This window comes from Mesoplodon mirus, assembly GCF_964341445.2.
Source record: "Mesoplodon mirus genome assembly, chromosome: 3".
NCBI lineage: Eukaryota > Metazoa > Chordata > Mammalia > Artiodactyla > Ziphiidae > Mesoplodon > Mesoplodon mirus.
The window spans coordinates 49,305,320-49,320,728 of record NC_138978.1 but is presented as its reverse complement, the minus strand read 5'-3'; the positions used below and the strand labels follow the sequence as shown (position 1 = coordinate 49,320,728).

The following is a 15,409-nucleotide window of genomic DNA, read 5'->3' as shown; positions in this document are numbered from 1 at the left end:
GAATACCGTGCCCCTGTTGTGGGCAGGCCCTGTGCTTGGCACTTCCTGCATTATCTCTTTTAGTCTCTCTAACCATTTTGCCTGTACTGAAAATGAGGCTCAGAGAGGCTAAGTAACCTGCCAGGATCAGCCTAGTGCATTAAAAGTGGAGACAGCAAATCAGTAAACAGTAGGCACACAGCAGTCCCATTTATATAAATCTGTGTGTGTGTGAAAATAAAACCTAATGAATACACATCAGTTTTTAGCAGTTCCCCCTGGAGGATGAGGCTACAGGGGCATCTCTCAGGTTATACATTACTGCAGTGTCTGAAGTTTTCACAAGGAGCGTACGTTGCTTTTAGAATCGGGAAAAAAATTAATAGTTTTTTTTTTTTTTTATAATGCCCACATTCTAGAACCCACCATTCAAGGTTCTCTGCCATCCGCCTTGGCCTTCTTTTGCAACATGGAATGTACTTGAGTCCTTGCCTTGCCTCTTGCCAGCCTTGTGACCTCGGGTAGTCCCTTCAACCTTGATGATTCTTTCTCCTGGTTAGTGAAGCAGGAACAGCCCTGCTGTGCAAGGTCGTGGAGGAGAGAAAGAAGGGACGTGTGCAAGGTCATGGAAGAGATAATGAATGTATGCAAAGTCATGGCGGGGACAGAGAGTGAATATGCCGGGTACTGGCGCTGCCTCCCTGGAGTGTGGGCACTTAGCCCGTGCTGTGATTATTCTCCAGCCACTCTGGGCTTGCTTACTTCTTGCCTCTGCTCCTGTCTTTCCCTCCCTGATGGTCCCCTGGCAACATTCTACCTCTCCTACGTGGCCTCCACTCTCTGCTTCCTCCTGTCCCTTTGCTGGGTGTGATCTCACCTGCCCCATAAAAGTCGGGTGCCTCTCCCACCCCAAGAGAAGCTGGTATGACATGGGCCCAAGCGTCTGCAGTGTGTGTGTATGTAATTTCTAATAGGCCCAAAGATCTCCCACAAAGTATTTATTTTTATTGCCATTTTACATGTGAAGAAACAAGCTCAGAGTGTCCTGCGCCAGGTCACACAGCTAGTGGGTGACGGCCAGGGTCTGGCCTCAGCCGCCCAGCCTGAAGCCCATGACCCTTCCGGGTTGCTGCCCTGCCTGTCTCCAAAAGCATCGGCCCACAGTTCCTTTCATGGGTGAGGAAGCTGAGGCTCAGAGAAGCTAAGTCATCCCAGGGCACACAGTAGATAGAGTCCTGAACCATTTAGGGCTGAAGAAAACACCAGCTAAATATATGATTTAGGCTTGGAGACCACGGGGCCCAGTGCCAGGGAAGACTGTAGCTTTACTGTGAGCTTCCTCCGTTGATGGTGGCTGCGTGGGGGGAGCGCTGTGGCCAGAGGATGTGGAGCTTGGTCCAGGGCAGCAGGGAAAGCACCGTGGTCAGTTAGTGCTGTCAGCTGTGGGACCCAGTGGGGAGGATGACCCACGCTCAGTGTTCGTCCCAACGCTGGCCTCGTGGGAGGGAGGTGGGGAGGAACACGCCTGTATGGAGCGCTGCACTGTGGCCTACGGCGACAGACACCGGCACTTCAGTTCTCTCACCGAGGAGGAGTAGCAGGCTGAGCTCTCGAGCCTGTCAGGAGTTCGCTGTCGGGCCCTGGGCTCACCACTTAACCTCTGTGAGCTTCTCTCTCTGCTAGAGAATGCTGGCTCTGCGCATTAACCTCGCCTGGCTTTCAAGAGCCTCCAAGGCAATAATAGACATGAAAGAGCTCTGGAGAGGCCAGGAGTGCGGAACAGAAGCCAGGTATCACTGTTACACCCCGATGGCATTGGGACTTGCCTGTGGCCTGACACAGTGCCCTCTGTCATTGCAGCTGAATAGCATTGGCAACTACTACAAGCCGTGGTTCTTCAAGCACGTGGAGAACTACCTGAAGACAAACCGCGAGGGCCTGGAGTACATCCCCTTGAGACACTACTACCATCGCCACACGCGCAGCATCTTCTGGGAGCTCCAGGTGAGGCTAGGATTTCCTGGTAGTCCTGGCTCCCGGCCAGGCTGGCAACCAGGATGGTTTCCCCTCCCTTGGGGGAAAAGAGTGGCTTTGTCCTCGGGACCAGAACAGCCTCTTAACCCAGCAGCACAGTGCTTCCTTCTTCAGGAGCAGCCACCTTGCCTTAAAGCCGTGGGCTCTCCCCACACACCTGCCTGTGCCAGAAGGTGGGGCGCGGGGCCCAGTGCTTTGGGGAACACAGACCTGTCCTTGAGGAGCTGTAGCCTAGCCAAGCAGACAGACTGCGGCCTGAGAAGAGGAAGTGGCTGGTCCTGCCCAGGGCTGGAGGTAGCTGTCAAGCCGTGGCCTTGACGTGTGAGCAAGAATTTGCTGTTGTGTGATGAGCGACGGGGAGCAGTGACATTTTAAATAAGCGGTCAGGGAAGGCCTCTCAGGAGATGCCTTGTGAGCAGGACCCGAACATAGGGAGGACACGCCAGGCAGAGGAAGAGCCAGAGCACAGGTCCTCAGATGGGCTGAGTGGGTAGCTTTTTATTTATTTTTTTTAATTGAAGTGAAAACATAAAATGAAACATTTTAACGTGTACAGTTCAGTGGTATTTGGTACATTCATGATGTTGTGTGTCTACTATATCTAGTTTCAAAATATTTTCATCACCCTAAAAGGAAATCCTGTACCCATTAAGCAGTTACTCCCCATTCCCTTTCCCCAGACTCTGGCAACCATCAGTCTGCATTCTGTCTCTATGGATTTACCTATTCTAGACATTTTATATAAATGGAATCATACAACATGTGGCCTTTTGTGCCTGGCTTCTTTCACTAAGCCTGTTTTCAAGGTTCATCCACGCTGTAGCATGTATCAGTACATCATTCCTTTTTGTGGCTGAATAATTCTCCATTGTATGGTTGGACCACAGTTTGTTTTTCCGCTCATCTGCTGGTGGACATTTGAGTTGTTTCCACCTATCGGCACTGTAAACAATGCTGCTGCAAACATTCATGTACAAGAATTTGTTTGAGTACTAGTTTTCAGTTTTGGAGGATACATGCCTAGGAGTGGAACTGCTGGGTCGTGTGATGATTCTGTGTATAACCTACTGAGGAACTGCCAAACGTTTTCCGTGGTGGCTGAGCCATTTTTCATTCTCAACAGCAGCATGTGTAGGTTCCAATTTCTCTACATTCTCACCAGCACTTGTTGTTTTCTGGTTTTTTGCTATAGCTATCCTAGTGGGTAAGGAGTGGAATCTCACTGTGATTTTGACTTGCATTTTCCTAATGACTAGCAGTGTTCAGTATCCTTCCATGTGCCTATTGGCCATTTGTATATTTCTTGGAGAAGTATCTGTTCAGATCCTATGCCCAATTTTAATTGAGTTATTGATCTTTGTTGTTGAGTTGTAAGAGTTCTATATATATTCTGGATATTAGGCCCTTATCAAATACATGATTTACAAATATTTCCTCTCATTCTGTAGGTTGTCTTTCACTTCCTTGATAATGTCTTTTTTTTTTTTTTTTAGATTTTTTTTGACGTGGACCATTTTTAAAGTCTTTATTGAATTTGTTACAGTATTGCTTCTGTTTTGGTTTTTTGGCCATGAGGCATGTGGGATCTTACTCCCCGACCAGGGCTGGAACCCGCACCCCCTGTATTGTAAGGTGAAGTCTTAACCACTAGACCGCCAGGGAAGTCCCGATAATGTCTTTTTTTTTTTTTAACTTTATTGAAATATAGTTGATTTACAATGTTGTGATAGTTTCGGATGTACAGCAAAGTGATTCATATTCATATATATACACATATATATTCTTTTTGTACATTCTCTTCCATTATAGGTTATTACAAAATATTGAATATAGTTCCCTGTCCGATAATGTCTTTTGATTCACAAAAGTTTTTGGTTTTGATGAAGTCCAGTTGATCTATTTTTCCTTTTGTTACTCGTGCTTTTAGTGTCGTATCTAAGAATCCATTGCTAAATCCAAAGTCATGAAGACTTCTTCCTGCGTTATCTTCTAAAAGCTTTATGGTTTTAGCTCTTATATTTAGCTTCTTGATCCATTTTAAGTTAAGTTTTGTATATGGTGTGAGGTGGGGCTCCAACTCCACTCTTTTGCATCACAGCAAGTGCAAGTTGTCACAGCAAGGCTGCGTGTTTCTGAAAACAGCAAGAAGGCCCTTGAGCTAGACCCATGGTGGAGAATGCTGTCAAACAGCAGCCATAGCCTAGATCATGTGGGCCCTTGTAGGTCAGGGGAAGACTTTGTATTTTACCTTGTGTGATAAGGAAGCCAGTGGAGGACTTGGTGCAGAAAAGTGACATGACCTGATGTTTGTTTTAAAAGGATAATTTTGACAGCTAGGTGGAGAGTGGACGGGGTGGGGGTGGCAAGATTGGGAGAGCGGAAGAAAGAAGATTCTGTCGTCCATGGTGGTAGCGGTGGAGGAGGAAAGGGGTCTCAGACCTGGGAGGTGCTGTGAAGGTTGGACCAACCAACAGGATTCCCCACAGATTGCCCTTGGGTGTGATTCCGAGGTTAGGGACCCAAGCAACTGGGTGACCTGAGGTGCCATTGACTGCTAGGGACAACATGGGGGAGGGGTCTGGGAAGGAAAATCAGAAGTTTGGTTTGGGACATTGTCAGCGTGAGATGCTTTTCACATATCCAGGTGAGACGTTGAGTGGGCGGCTGGCACATATGTCAGATCTTCAGGGCAGAGGTCGAAGAAATCCATATCACTGTGGGTATCATCAGCAGAGAAATGTTAATTAACACTGGGGGACTAGATGAGTGAGGGAGGTTAGAGAAGAGAAGTCCCAGAGCCAAGCCCTGCAAGTTGAGGGAGGAGAAACCAGCCAGGAGAGGAGAAGACGCTGTCAGCCCGAGGGGAGGAGAAACCCAGGAGGACTGGCATCCCGGAAGCTACTTGAGGACAGCATGTCAAGAAGGAAGATGAACAGCTGTGTCAAATGCCCCTGAGCGAGATGACGACAAAGCATCGACCCCTGGTCTTAGTCGTGAGAAGGTCACTGATAACCTTGAGCCATGGGGCTGAAAGCCTGACGTGGGTTCAAGAGAAAACAGAGATAGGCAAGTGGAGAGAGTGAAAATGGAAATCTGAGAAGGCTCAGTATAAGGGAAAGCAGAAAAGTAGGGTGGGAGCCAGAGGGGGGTGTAGGATCTAGGGGAAATATTTTGTGTGACTGTTTTATTTTTTATTTTTATTTTTATTTTTTTGGCTGTGCCGCACGGCACATGGGATCTTAGTTCCCCAACCAGGGATCAAACCCGTGCCCCCTGCAATGGAAGTGCAGAGTGTTAACCACTGGACCGCCAGGGAAGTCCATGTGTGACTTTCAAGAAGGGAGAGGTTACCACATGTTGACATGCTGGCAGTGCAGGGGAGAGGGTGTGCTCGCAGGGTGAACCTTGAGGATGGATGGATCCTGTGCTCAGGTGGAGAGGTTGCCTTTAGGTGAGAGCATGGAGATTCACCCACTGGACAGGAGGGAGGAAGTGTTAATGGAACAGTTGCTACAAACAGGAGGACCATTTGGTGGGGGGAGGGTGTGGGAGTTCTTCTATTTTCTCAACGAAATAGGAAGCAAGGATTTTAGCCAAGATGGGGGGTGGGTGAGGGGTTGTTGAAGGACTGAGGAGAGAGGAGATGGGAAATTGTCCCTTGGAGAGTGGGAATGAATTAACTGGGAAAATGTCATAGGATTGCTGGGCAACACTGGGCCTGCCAAAGATTCATGGCCATGAGTTTACAGTGAGACCAGCCCTGGTGGTTGTGGATTTTCACACGTTCAGCTCTGTGGACGGGGTACAGCCTAGGGAGAAAGTTAGATTTAACCACGGTTGAGGTTTTGCAAATGAGTATGACAAGTGGGGTGGGGTTGGAAAAGCCAGGACATGATCAGGATGAAATCCAAGCCAGCTGAGGGGGGCCAGTGAGGATGTGCGGGGCTGAAGGGACTGATATGGTGGCCTGGGTGCCCCGTGGGGTGAAGAATTGACGTCAGAGCACTGGAGGGCATGAGCAGCAGGAAGGAGAGTTAGTGGTGGTCAGAGGGCGCACGCTCGGAATTGAAACTATGGAGATGCCAAATGAAGAATGTTGCCTACCATCCAGTTCTGCAGGAATGAAATCATTAGGCCTTGCGGTCACCGTCAACCGCCCCTGAAAGAAATTCAGGGCAAAGGTCAGTAATGAGGCACTCTGTGCTATGGGAAAACTGGCAGATAAAGACAGCCTTCAGATAGGTAGATATTTTGGGGAGAAAATTTTATGAACCCAAATTCTTGGATCTTCCCACACTTAGAAAAGTACCAAAACCATTAATAAGATGGCTGTGCCTCATAACTAGCAACAACCTCCGACCGAGACCTGTGCTTGATTACACGTACGCTTTGCCAGAATCACATACATACTGATCTGGCCTTTACCTCTTCGGAACGGTTTCTCAGAGCCGTTTGAGAGCGGGTCTCCCAGGCTATAGTCAGTGAGACACTGAATAAACTCAACTCACAGCTCTGATGTGCTTTGTTTTTTTCCAAGTCAGCAGAGGCAATGAATACAGACAATAGGACAACATCGAGAGGTCAGCAAACTTTCTTAAAGGGCCAAATAGCAAAAGCTTTAGGCTCTGCGGGTCCTACGCCCCGTCGCAGCCGCTCAGCCCTGCCCTTGTAGCACAAAAGCAGCCACAGGCAGTGCACAAACAGACGTGCATGGCTGTGCTCCAGTGATACTATGTATAAACACAGGCAGGGGGCCAGATTTGGCCAGCAGGCTGGATCCGCTTGCAGACCGATTCCCACGGGCTGTAGTTCCTCATCCCCTGCTCTGGAGTGTGACAAGAGTCAGGGCAGATGCCAGGTGGAAGGTAAGATCGCTGGAGGACAGAGAGGAGGCTGGGGCGTGGGAAAGATCATAGAGGTGGATATTAAATCACATCAGTGATAAGATGGGTGTTGAAGAAGGTGGCAGTGACCTGGGAACGAGGGAGATGATGGGGGTGGAGATGATGGGCAGGTGGCTGCAAAGCCTCTGAGGGTTTTCAGGGAATGGGAGGGGCAGAGACCTAGAAGCAGTAATGAGGAACCCACCTCACCTCCGTCTACCCCAGAGGGTCATGGAGAGAAAATGATACCACCTCGGAGGGCTGCAGGGGCCAGCCAGGTTGCAGCTAAGAGCAAGGAGAGGACACGACGGTCTAGAGAAGAGCTTGAGGATGGAGGGGGTTTGCTGCTGTCTAGACCACGAGAGAGCACAGGGGAGGGGTTTGGCAGATGGGGGGACAGTGGCCAGTGGGGTCAGGTTAAAAGACATTGCATCGCTGTAGCACATCAAGGGTGCTAGTGGGAGGCACCCAAAAGTCCACCGTGACTGAGATAAATAGGGATGTCAGGCATGAAGGAATTACACCTGGTGGTCTCCTAGGAGGAGGTGTCGGGTCCCTTCTAGTCGTGGGCTAGGTCTCTCAGGCAGGATGTGATGGGGCAGTGGTAAGGGGTGGAGGAGTGGCCAGCAGAGGCTTCATCAAGGCCTGGGGAGCTCTGGGCTTCCCCCATCCCTGTTAATCCTCTGAGCAGTGTCCAGGCCCAGAGCGTTTGGTGGAAAGTTTTGCCAAAGGCAGAAGACCCCCGAGTCCCTCTTTATCCCCGCCAAGAGCAGTGTTAAGGATGTGGGAGGTGTGGTTTTGTCAAGAGCAGGGATATTTAAGAGACAGGAAAGGAAAGAGGGGCCAGCAAAGTACGTGAGGGCACATTAGAATGCTAACAGCAGCAATGAACATGAATCACTCCTTACCTGTTAGTTCTTAGGCCAGACACTTCACATGCATTCTCTCCATCTTCCTAACAGCCCTGTGAGGGTAGGTGCTGGTGCTGTTTCCACTTTACAGATGAAGAAACTGGTTTAGGTTATCTAAGTAACACAACTCAGTAAGAGATAAGAGTGTATTGGTTACCTATTGCTGCATAATGAATTAACCCCAAATTGTGAGGATCACAACAACTGCCCTCTGTTATCTCGGTTTCGAGGCTCAGGGATTGGAGAGCGATGACGTGGGTGTCTCTGGCTCAGGGCTGCAGGCAAGGTGTCGGCAGGGCTGGTGTGCTGGAGGCTCTAGTAGGGCTGGAGAGTCTGCTTCCTGGAAGGGTCCCTCACGTGGCTGTTGACAAGAGGCCTCCGCCCCTTGCCACCTGGGCTGCTCAGGTGTCTTCACAACAGGGCAGCTGGCTTCCCCCAGAGCAGGTGATCCAAGAGAGAGACCAAGGAGGGGTCCTCAGTGCCTTCCATGACCCAGTCTTGGCACCTCGCCACTCCCGCCGTACTCTCTTATTAGAACGGAGTCACCAAGTCTGGCCCACACCCAAGGAGGGGGGAATTAAGCTCCACCTCTTGAAGAAAGGAGTAGCAGAGAACTCCTGGATGGGTTTTAAAACCACAGAGCTAGACCGCCTGGAGGGGTGGGATAGGGAGGGTGGGAGGGAGGGAGACAGCAAGAGGGAAGGGATATGGGAACAGATGTATATGTATAACTGATTCACTTTGTTATAAAGCAGAAACTAAAAAAACAAAACAAAACAAAACAAAAAAAAAACCACAGAGCTAGGTTTCAAAATGAGGTTTGTCTTATATTTTTGTGCTGTTAAACACTAGCCTGTACTGCCTGAAGTTAAAGGAAGAATCTGGAAGGATGGGTATTTTACTACCAAGATGTGCGCACAGGAAGTTTGTTCAGGAGAACTCTGGTGATCCTCAGCTGCGAGGGGAAAGGGAAGCAGGGCCAGGCAGAGGGAAAAGGGGAGGTGTGAGGCAGTCACAACAAAGACCTCAGCCAACCCACAGGGAGCTCTGGGGCTGGATGGCCCTCCAGAGCTGTCCCACCTTGAGGCCAGGGGGCTAGGACTTTGCAGCCCCACCCCGTGAAGGGTGACCTTGGAGGTATTGCATGTTGGGTTCCAGACCACTGCAATAAAGCAAATATCACAATAAAGTGAGTTACACAAATATTTTGGTTTCCCAGTGCATATATATATATTTTTTTAATTTAATATTTTTATTAGGCTATAATTGCTTTACAGTGTTGTCCCAGCGCACATAAAAGTTATGTTTACACTATACTGTAGTCTATTAAGTGGGCACTAGCATTATGTCTAAAAAAAAGGGGGGGGCATACCTTAATTTAAAAATACTTTATTGCTAAAAAATGCTAACCGTTATCTGAGCTGTCAGCAAGTCAGAGTAGTGACATCAAAGATCACTGATCACAAATCAGAAGTGCAATAAAACAAGGTCTGTCTGTACAGTGTCAGGCATCCAGGACAAAGAATGCAGTAGCGTTGTGTGCCGACGCCCAGGATACAGTGATAAGCAGGAGGACGCTGCCATTTGTGACGTGTATTTTTTTTTAAGCCCATGGACTTGTCTGTGCATCGAATGTCTCTAGAAGGGTCCACAAATAATTCCTCAGAATGGTTGCCTTTGTGGAGGGGAAAGAGATTGGGATGGAGGAGGAATGATGAGTGGTCAGGGCTGTGAGGGAAATGGGGTCAGGTCTTAGCCTTTGAGGGGGATTTCTGCTATGGGCCTGTGTGGCTTTTCCAAGGACAACCAAGGGAACAATAAAAGCCACGCTATTTCCTGAGTTTCTGTTGTGAGCCAGGAACTGGTGTAGGAGCTGGAATCTAACAGAGCAGAGAGCAGACAGGCCCCTCCCTCCCTCATGGGATTGGGCTGGTGATCAGAGGAGATGATTCCAGGGGAGGGGAGGGGAGGGGAGAGGAAGAGTCATGCAGCCTCTGAAGCTTAGCCTGGGGGCTTCTTTGGGCAGCCACCACTGACCCTAGTCTGACGTGGACCCTTTTATGAGCTGCCTCTGCATCTCTCTGTTGCAGCTCTTCACACCTGAGGTCAGGGACCACGGCTCGATGATCTGGGTATCCCCAGCACCCAGCACAGAACCTGGCACCTGAGCGCATAGGCGCCTCGTAATTGTCTAACGAATGAAGGAATGTCCTTGGCTTCTAGGGCCCAGGAGCTATGGGGATGGGGTATCAGGTGCACGCTGGCAGCCCTCAGGAAGACGGCAGACTGGGGGCAGGGAGGACGATCGTGAATGGGGGGCTCCTCCCTTGTGGAGGTTTGAGGCGTGGGAGAGGAAGGACAGCCCTGCTCAGGGCGGTTTCCCAAGAGGCCAGCTTGGGGGAGGCAGGCGGGGTAGCACTGTGCAGTGCCACAGGAGCAAGAGAAAGTGGCTAGCTCTGCCTAGGACTGAAGGTAGCTGTCAAGCTTGGCCTTGACAGGTGAGCAAAAATTTGCTGTTGTGTGTATGGAGGGATGGGAAGCAGTGACATTTTAATAGGGGCGTCAGAGAAGGCCTCTCAGGAGATGCTGTAAACCGAAGGGCTCATCGTTGAACCTGAGCAAGACCTTCCCCACCTCGGTAGGAGCCGTCTCTGGCGGTGTGACCTTAGGGAAATGGCTTAAGCTCTCTGAGTATCCATCCCTCTTGCCATTCAACAGCATTCTCAAACATTTATGGAGTGCCTGCTCTGTGCCAGCCACACTGACCTCAGCCACTAGAACAGCAATGATAGCTTCGTTGTTATTTTGCTTCAGGCAATGGGCTGAGTGCCTTCCATTTGGTATCTTACCATTCATTCTCACGAGCCCCATTTTGCAGATCAGGAAACTGAGCTCAGGGAGGTTAAGTCCCCAGCCCAAGATCATCATCAGAGCTGGTAAATGCCGGAGCTGGGAATCAAACCCAGATCCAGCTGGGTAAATCCTGGGTACCACCACTCCCCCCCAGATAGGAGTGGACCCGTCGCATTTCTGTCCAGCACCAGAGGAGGACCCGGCCCCTGGCACCTGGGGACACTGGGCCCTGCTGAGTTCCTTCTCTCCATCCCCAACCCTTGTCTATCAGGACATCATCCCCTTTGGCAACAACCCCATCTTCCGCTACCTCTTTGGTTGGATGGTGCCTCCCAAGATCTCCCTCCTGAAGCTGACCCAGGGCGAGACGCTGCGCAAGCTGTACGAGCAGCACCACGTGGTGCAGGACATGCTGGTGCCCATGAAGTGCCTGCCGCGGGCCCTGCACACCTTCCACAGCGACATCCACGTGAGCCGGGCCGGGAGCTCAGCGGGGACGCGGGGTGAGGGTGGCCTGTGAGCAGCAGAGAGAGGGGAGTGCTGCAGAGCCTGCCTTCTGGGGGAGGAAAAGCACCAACACGCCTTCCCTGGCCCCCCAGGTCTACCCCATCTGGCTGTGCCCATTCATCCTGCCCAGCCAGCCGGGCCTGGTACACCCCAAGGGAGACGAGGCCGAGCTCTATGTCGACATTGGTGCCTACGGGGAGCCGCGTGTGAAGCACTTTGAAGCCCGGTCCTGCATGAGGCAGTTGGAGAAGTTCGTCCGAAGTGTGCACGGGTGAGCGAGTGCCCAGAGTGTGGCCGTCAGCCACAGAGCGCTGATGGGGGTGCTTTAGACGTGTCCAGGGGCTCCCACTCCAGGTTGGAGGCCAAAGCTGAGGTTGGGGGGGCACTCAGGACCATGAAAACCACACAGAGGCCTGGACAGAGCATTGCTCAGAAACATCCTGGAACAAACCATGGATGTGCAAAATCCACGTGGACGAATCTCAAAATAATTATGCTGATGGAAAGAAGCCAGGAAAAAAGAGTACTGTATGATTCTATTTATATATATATTTTTTATTTATATAAAATTCTGGAAAATGCAGATGAACCCATGGTGACAGAAGGCAGTTCTGCCTGGGATGGTGGAGGGTGATGGACAGACAACACGGGAATTTGGGGCATGAAGAAAGTTTGGGGGTGATGGATATGGCCGTTATCTGGACTGAGGTGACAGTTTCAAGGTTACAGACATACATCAAACTTATCAAGCAGTATGTTTCTTTTTTTTAATTCATTAAAAAAAATTTTTGTGCTTATTTTATTTATTTATGTTATTGAAGTGTAGTTGCTGTACAATATTATGTTACAGGTGTACAATTTAGTGATTCACAATTTTTAAAGGTCATAGTCTATTTATAGTTATTATAAAATATTGGCTATATTCCCTGTGTTGTGACATACATCCTTGTAGCTTCAAGTTGTACACTTTCCTTATGTGCAGTTTACTGAACATTAAAAAAGAGAGAGAAAGCAGCCTGGCGACCGTATTGGGGAGACGGGCATTCGGTGCACTGCATTCTGCTCCTGACTCTGCCTCCACTGCCACTTAAAGCCCTGAGCCCAGATTCCACCCCCCGCCCGCCGTCTGTAAAATGGGGATAAAAATTCCTGCACCAGCCTCAAGCACTAGCTCATTAGGGGGATTAAACAAGAGAAATCCTCCGAAAGCGTGTCCTGCCCTGCAGAGCAGGCGGTGCATTAGGGGCGCATTAGGGATGGTTGGGGTTCTTTGCGCCCCTTTCCCCTCCCCGCCCCTCTTACCCCCATCCCCAAGTCCTCACCCTTGTGTCTGCGCTGCAGGTTCCAGATGCTGTATGCCGACTGCTACATGGACCGGGAGGAGTTCTGGGAGATGTTTGACGGCTCCCTGTACCATAGGCTGCGGAAACAGCTCGGCTGCCAGGACGCCTTCCCGGAGGTCTATGACAAGATCTGCAAGGCTGCCAGGCACTGAGCCGGAGCCCACTCGGAAGAAGGCGGACGCGAGGGCGGACCCTGTCCCCAGGGCCAGAAGGCATATATCTTCCCTTCACTCAAGCTTGGCTGCTCTGCCAGATCCACACTTTCAGAAAGAAACCCCTCCAGAGACCCCACCCAGATGGCCCCGACAGCTTGCTCCCAGCTTTCAGGGGCAGCCAAGTAGAGTGGACAGGACATGAGATTCGGAGTCAGACAAACCCGAATCTAGTTCCCAGTTCTGCCGCTCATTAGCTGTGTGACTCTGAGTGAGTCACTCAGCCACTCTGAGCCCTGCTCATCTGTTAAAAGGGGGTAATGCTGTCTGCCTGCCGTTGTCATCTAAGTCAAGCACCTGTCGCAGCAGAGATGCCGGAGAAGTGGCAGCTTCTGTTAGCACGGCTTCCCACTCAGCGTCCCGTCGGACTAAAGTGCTTTGGATTCGGTGGTTGAGTCCGGGAAGGCTCCATGTTAGGTCACCTGGGCTCGGGTTTGGCTGAAGTGGGTGCCCTCGAGTTGCGCTGCCATCACTTGTCAGCTGCAAGACCTCCTCGCGGAGGGAAGGAAGGAAGGTTCCTCTCCATCCCTGGGGTCTTGGGAGGACAACAGATGGGGCGGGCGGGCGGGCGGGCCCAAGATGTGCTGTGCCAAAGCCAGGTCTGATTCCAAAGTTCTCCCTGCCATGCTCGGTGGCGCCTTGCCCCTTCCTCCTCCATGCTCAGGCTTGCAGGCCCACTGCAGCCATTGCCCAAGTCCACTCAGAGGGGACTGTGTCCTTGGAGAAGACACTTCAGGGTTGAATCCTGGCCGGGCCCAGGCCTGGGACACCTGCCCAGGTTGGGTGAGTGGTCTCTGCTCTGAATTGAATCCAGAGGACCTGGGCTCATTCTTGGCTGTCCACCCTCCATGGCTCTTGTTCCCAGGACCCGCTTTGCCATGGTGGGGCTGTGTCCTCTGCTCTGCAGTAGGGGTGGGAGTTGGGGGGTGGGACCGTGCCAAGCAGGAAAATGGAGCCCACCGTCACCTGGTTTCGTGGCGTTCCTCACTGCAGGGCTGAAAGAAAACAGCATCAACTTGATTTCTCCAACCACTCATCTCCCCCTTTTTTTCTTTCTCCCCCGGCCCCCAACTGTAGTTAATTTTAGTGCCTTACAAATCCTAAGCTCAGAGAAAATTTAGCTCCATTTCCATTCCAGAGGGAAGGAAACCTTCCCAGGTCCCTGCCCACCTAGTAAAGCTTGGTTGTTTATGCAGCTCCGTCTTAAGAACTGCCCAGCCTCAGCTGAAAACCCAGAATCTGAGAGGGAATTGTGTAAGGGAAGCTGGAATCAAGTGAACTGTGCCAGGCGGTGACATTTTGGGAGAGAGAGAGAGAGCACTGCATCGGGAGCCAGGAGGCCTGGGTTTCAGATCTTGCTGTATTCTTCACGAGTTCTGCACCCGTGGGCAAGTCATTTGTCCCTCTGAGCTGTAGTTTCCTCATCTGTCACATCAGCACACACAAGACCACCTGAGGCCCTTCTGCTTTAGAAGTGCAGAACTGTCTTAAACACCATGACTGCAAACCCCGTGAAAAGCCTCTTGTGTGTGGATAGTCAGAGGAAAAACAAATGATCTAAGTAGACGCTTGGGGGGTTGTCTGCCACTTAAGGTCCTTCCTTCAGCCCAAAGCCAGCTCTCATCTTTTCAGAAAGGCGCATCCATGGCCTGAAAGGAAGTGTCAGTCTTGTCACCACAGGTTGCCAGAATCCTCCCAGAGCCACGATTTGGCTGCCGAGGCTCACTCATCCTTCCCTGGGCTTGGCACGCTGTAGTGTCTTGGCATGGTCCTGGGAGTTCTGGGCGCATTCAGGGCACTCAGAAGGCAGAGGAACCACTCTTCCCCATTTGGCCTCTGGAGGGGGCATAAGAAAAAAATAAACCTCATTTTCTCGCTTGTATGCAAAGCACGTGAATACTTGGCATTAGCTCTCCTAGTGGGCCCGTGGGCTTCCCGCTCGGTGCTAAACTGATGATCCTACTTGCTGTAGAGGAATGGTGAGCCCGAGCTAGATTAGCCCAACAGATAAGGCCCCATCCTTTCACCAGTGGGGCCTCCGTCCCTGGGCCCCTGGGAGTGTGGGCAGAGATGCCAGCAGCTTCTGTTATCCTCAGTCCTACAAACCAAAATCCTGCCCTTCACAGACCTCACTCGGAACCCGGGGCTCTGAAGGGAGGGTCTGGGGATCACACCAGCCTCAGGTTATTGTTTTGCTTCAGTGATATCTTGCCTAGAAAGGGGCAGTCTTCCAAGCATGTTGAGCTGAGTGACCAGCTCTTTCTTGTAGCCAGTCTTGTCACTACCCATCCAGGTGGTGGTTTCAGGTGGAATTAAACTTGGCACATGGCGGGAGTGGGGCAGCGTGTGTGGAAAGTATAAGAAGAGGCCTCCCTTCCGGAACGCTGAGTTTCTCTGCATGAAGGTTTTCTGTAAAATCCGGATTCTAGCCAGTTTCTTTGGCTGGAAGGATGCATAATCTAATTAGCTGTTACTGAAAGGGAAGGGGTGGGGATGGGGGTGGCAGTGAATGCTGTGTGATTTTTAGTTTTTTCCTTAATCATGGGGACCGCGGAAAAAGGCATGGGTCCCCCCCACCCCCCAGCAGGCTCTTGCAGCTGCAGGCGCTATACCTACTGTCTGAACACTTCATGTCCCTATGGCTGTGTGGCCCCCACTTCTGTAAGAATAAAAGTGTGATCTGGAAA

The 15,409-nt window shown here is 50.9% G+C and overlaps 1 protein-coding gene across 1 annotated transcript in view; it reads left to right on the top strand.

Moving 5' to 3' along the window:
• DHCR24 (24-dehydrocholesterol reductase) overlaps positions 1–15,409 on the top strand; it is a 36,849-nt gene extending 21,440 nt beyond the window's left edge. Inside the window, exons 6-9 of the mRNA XM_082613373.1 lie at positions 1,840–1,983; positions 10,932–11,129; positions 11,260–11,438; positions 12,509–15,409. Of these exons, the coding sequence (XP_082469499.1) occupies positions 1,840–1,983; positions 10,932–11,129; positions 11,260–11,438; positions 12,509–12,662 (675 nt within the window). The 3' untranslated portion in view covers positions 12,663–15,409. The remainder of the gene's footprint in view (positions 1–1,839; positions 1,984–10,931; positions 11,130–11,259; positions 11,439–12,508) is intronic.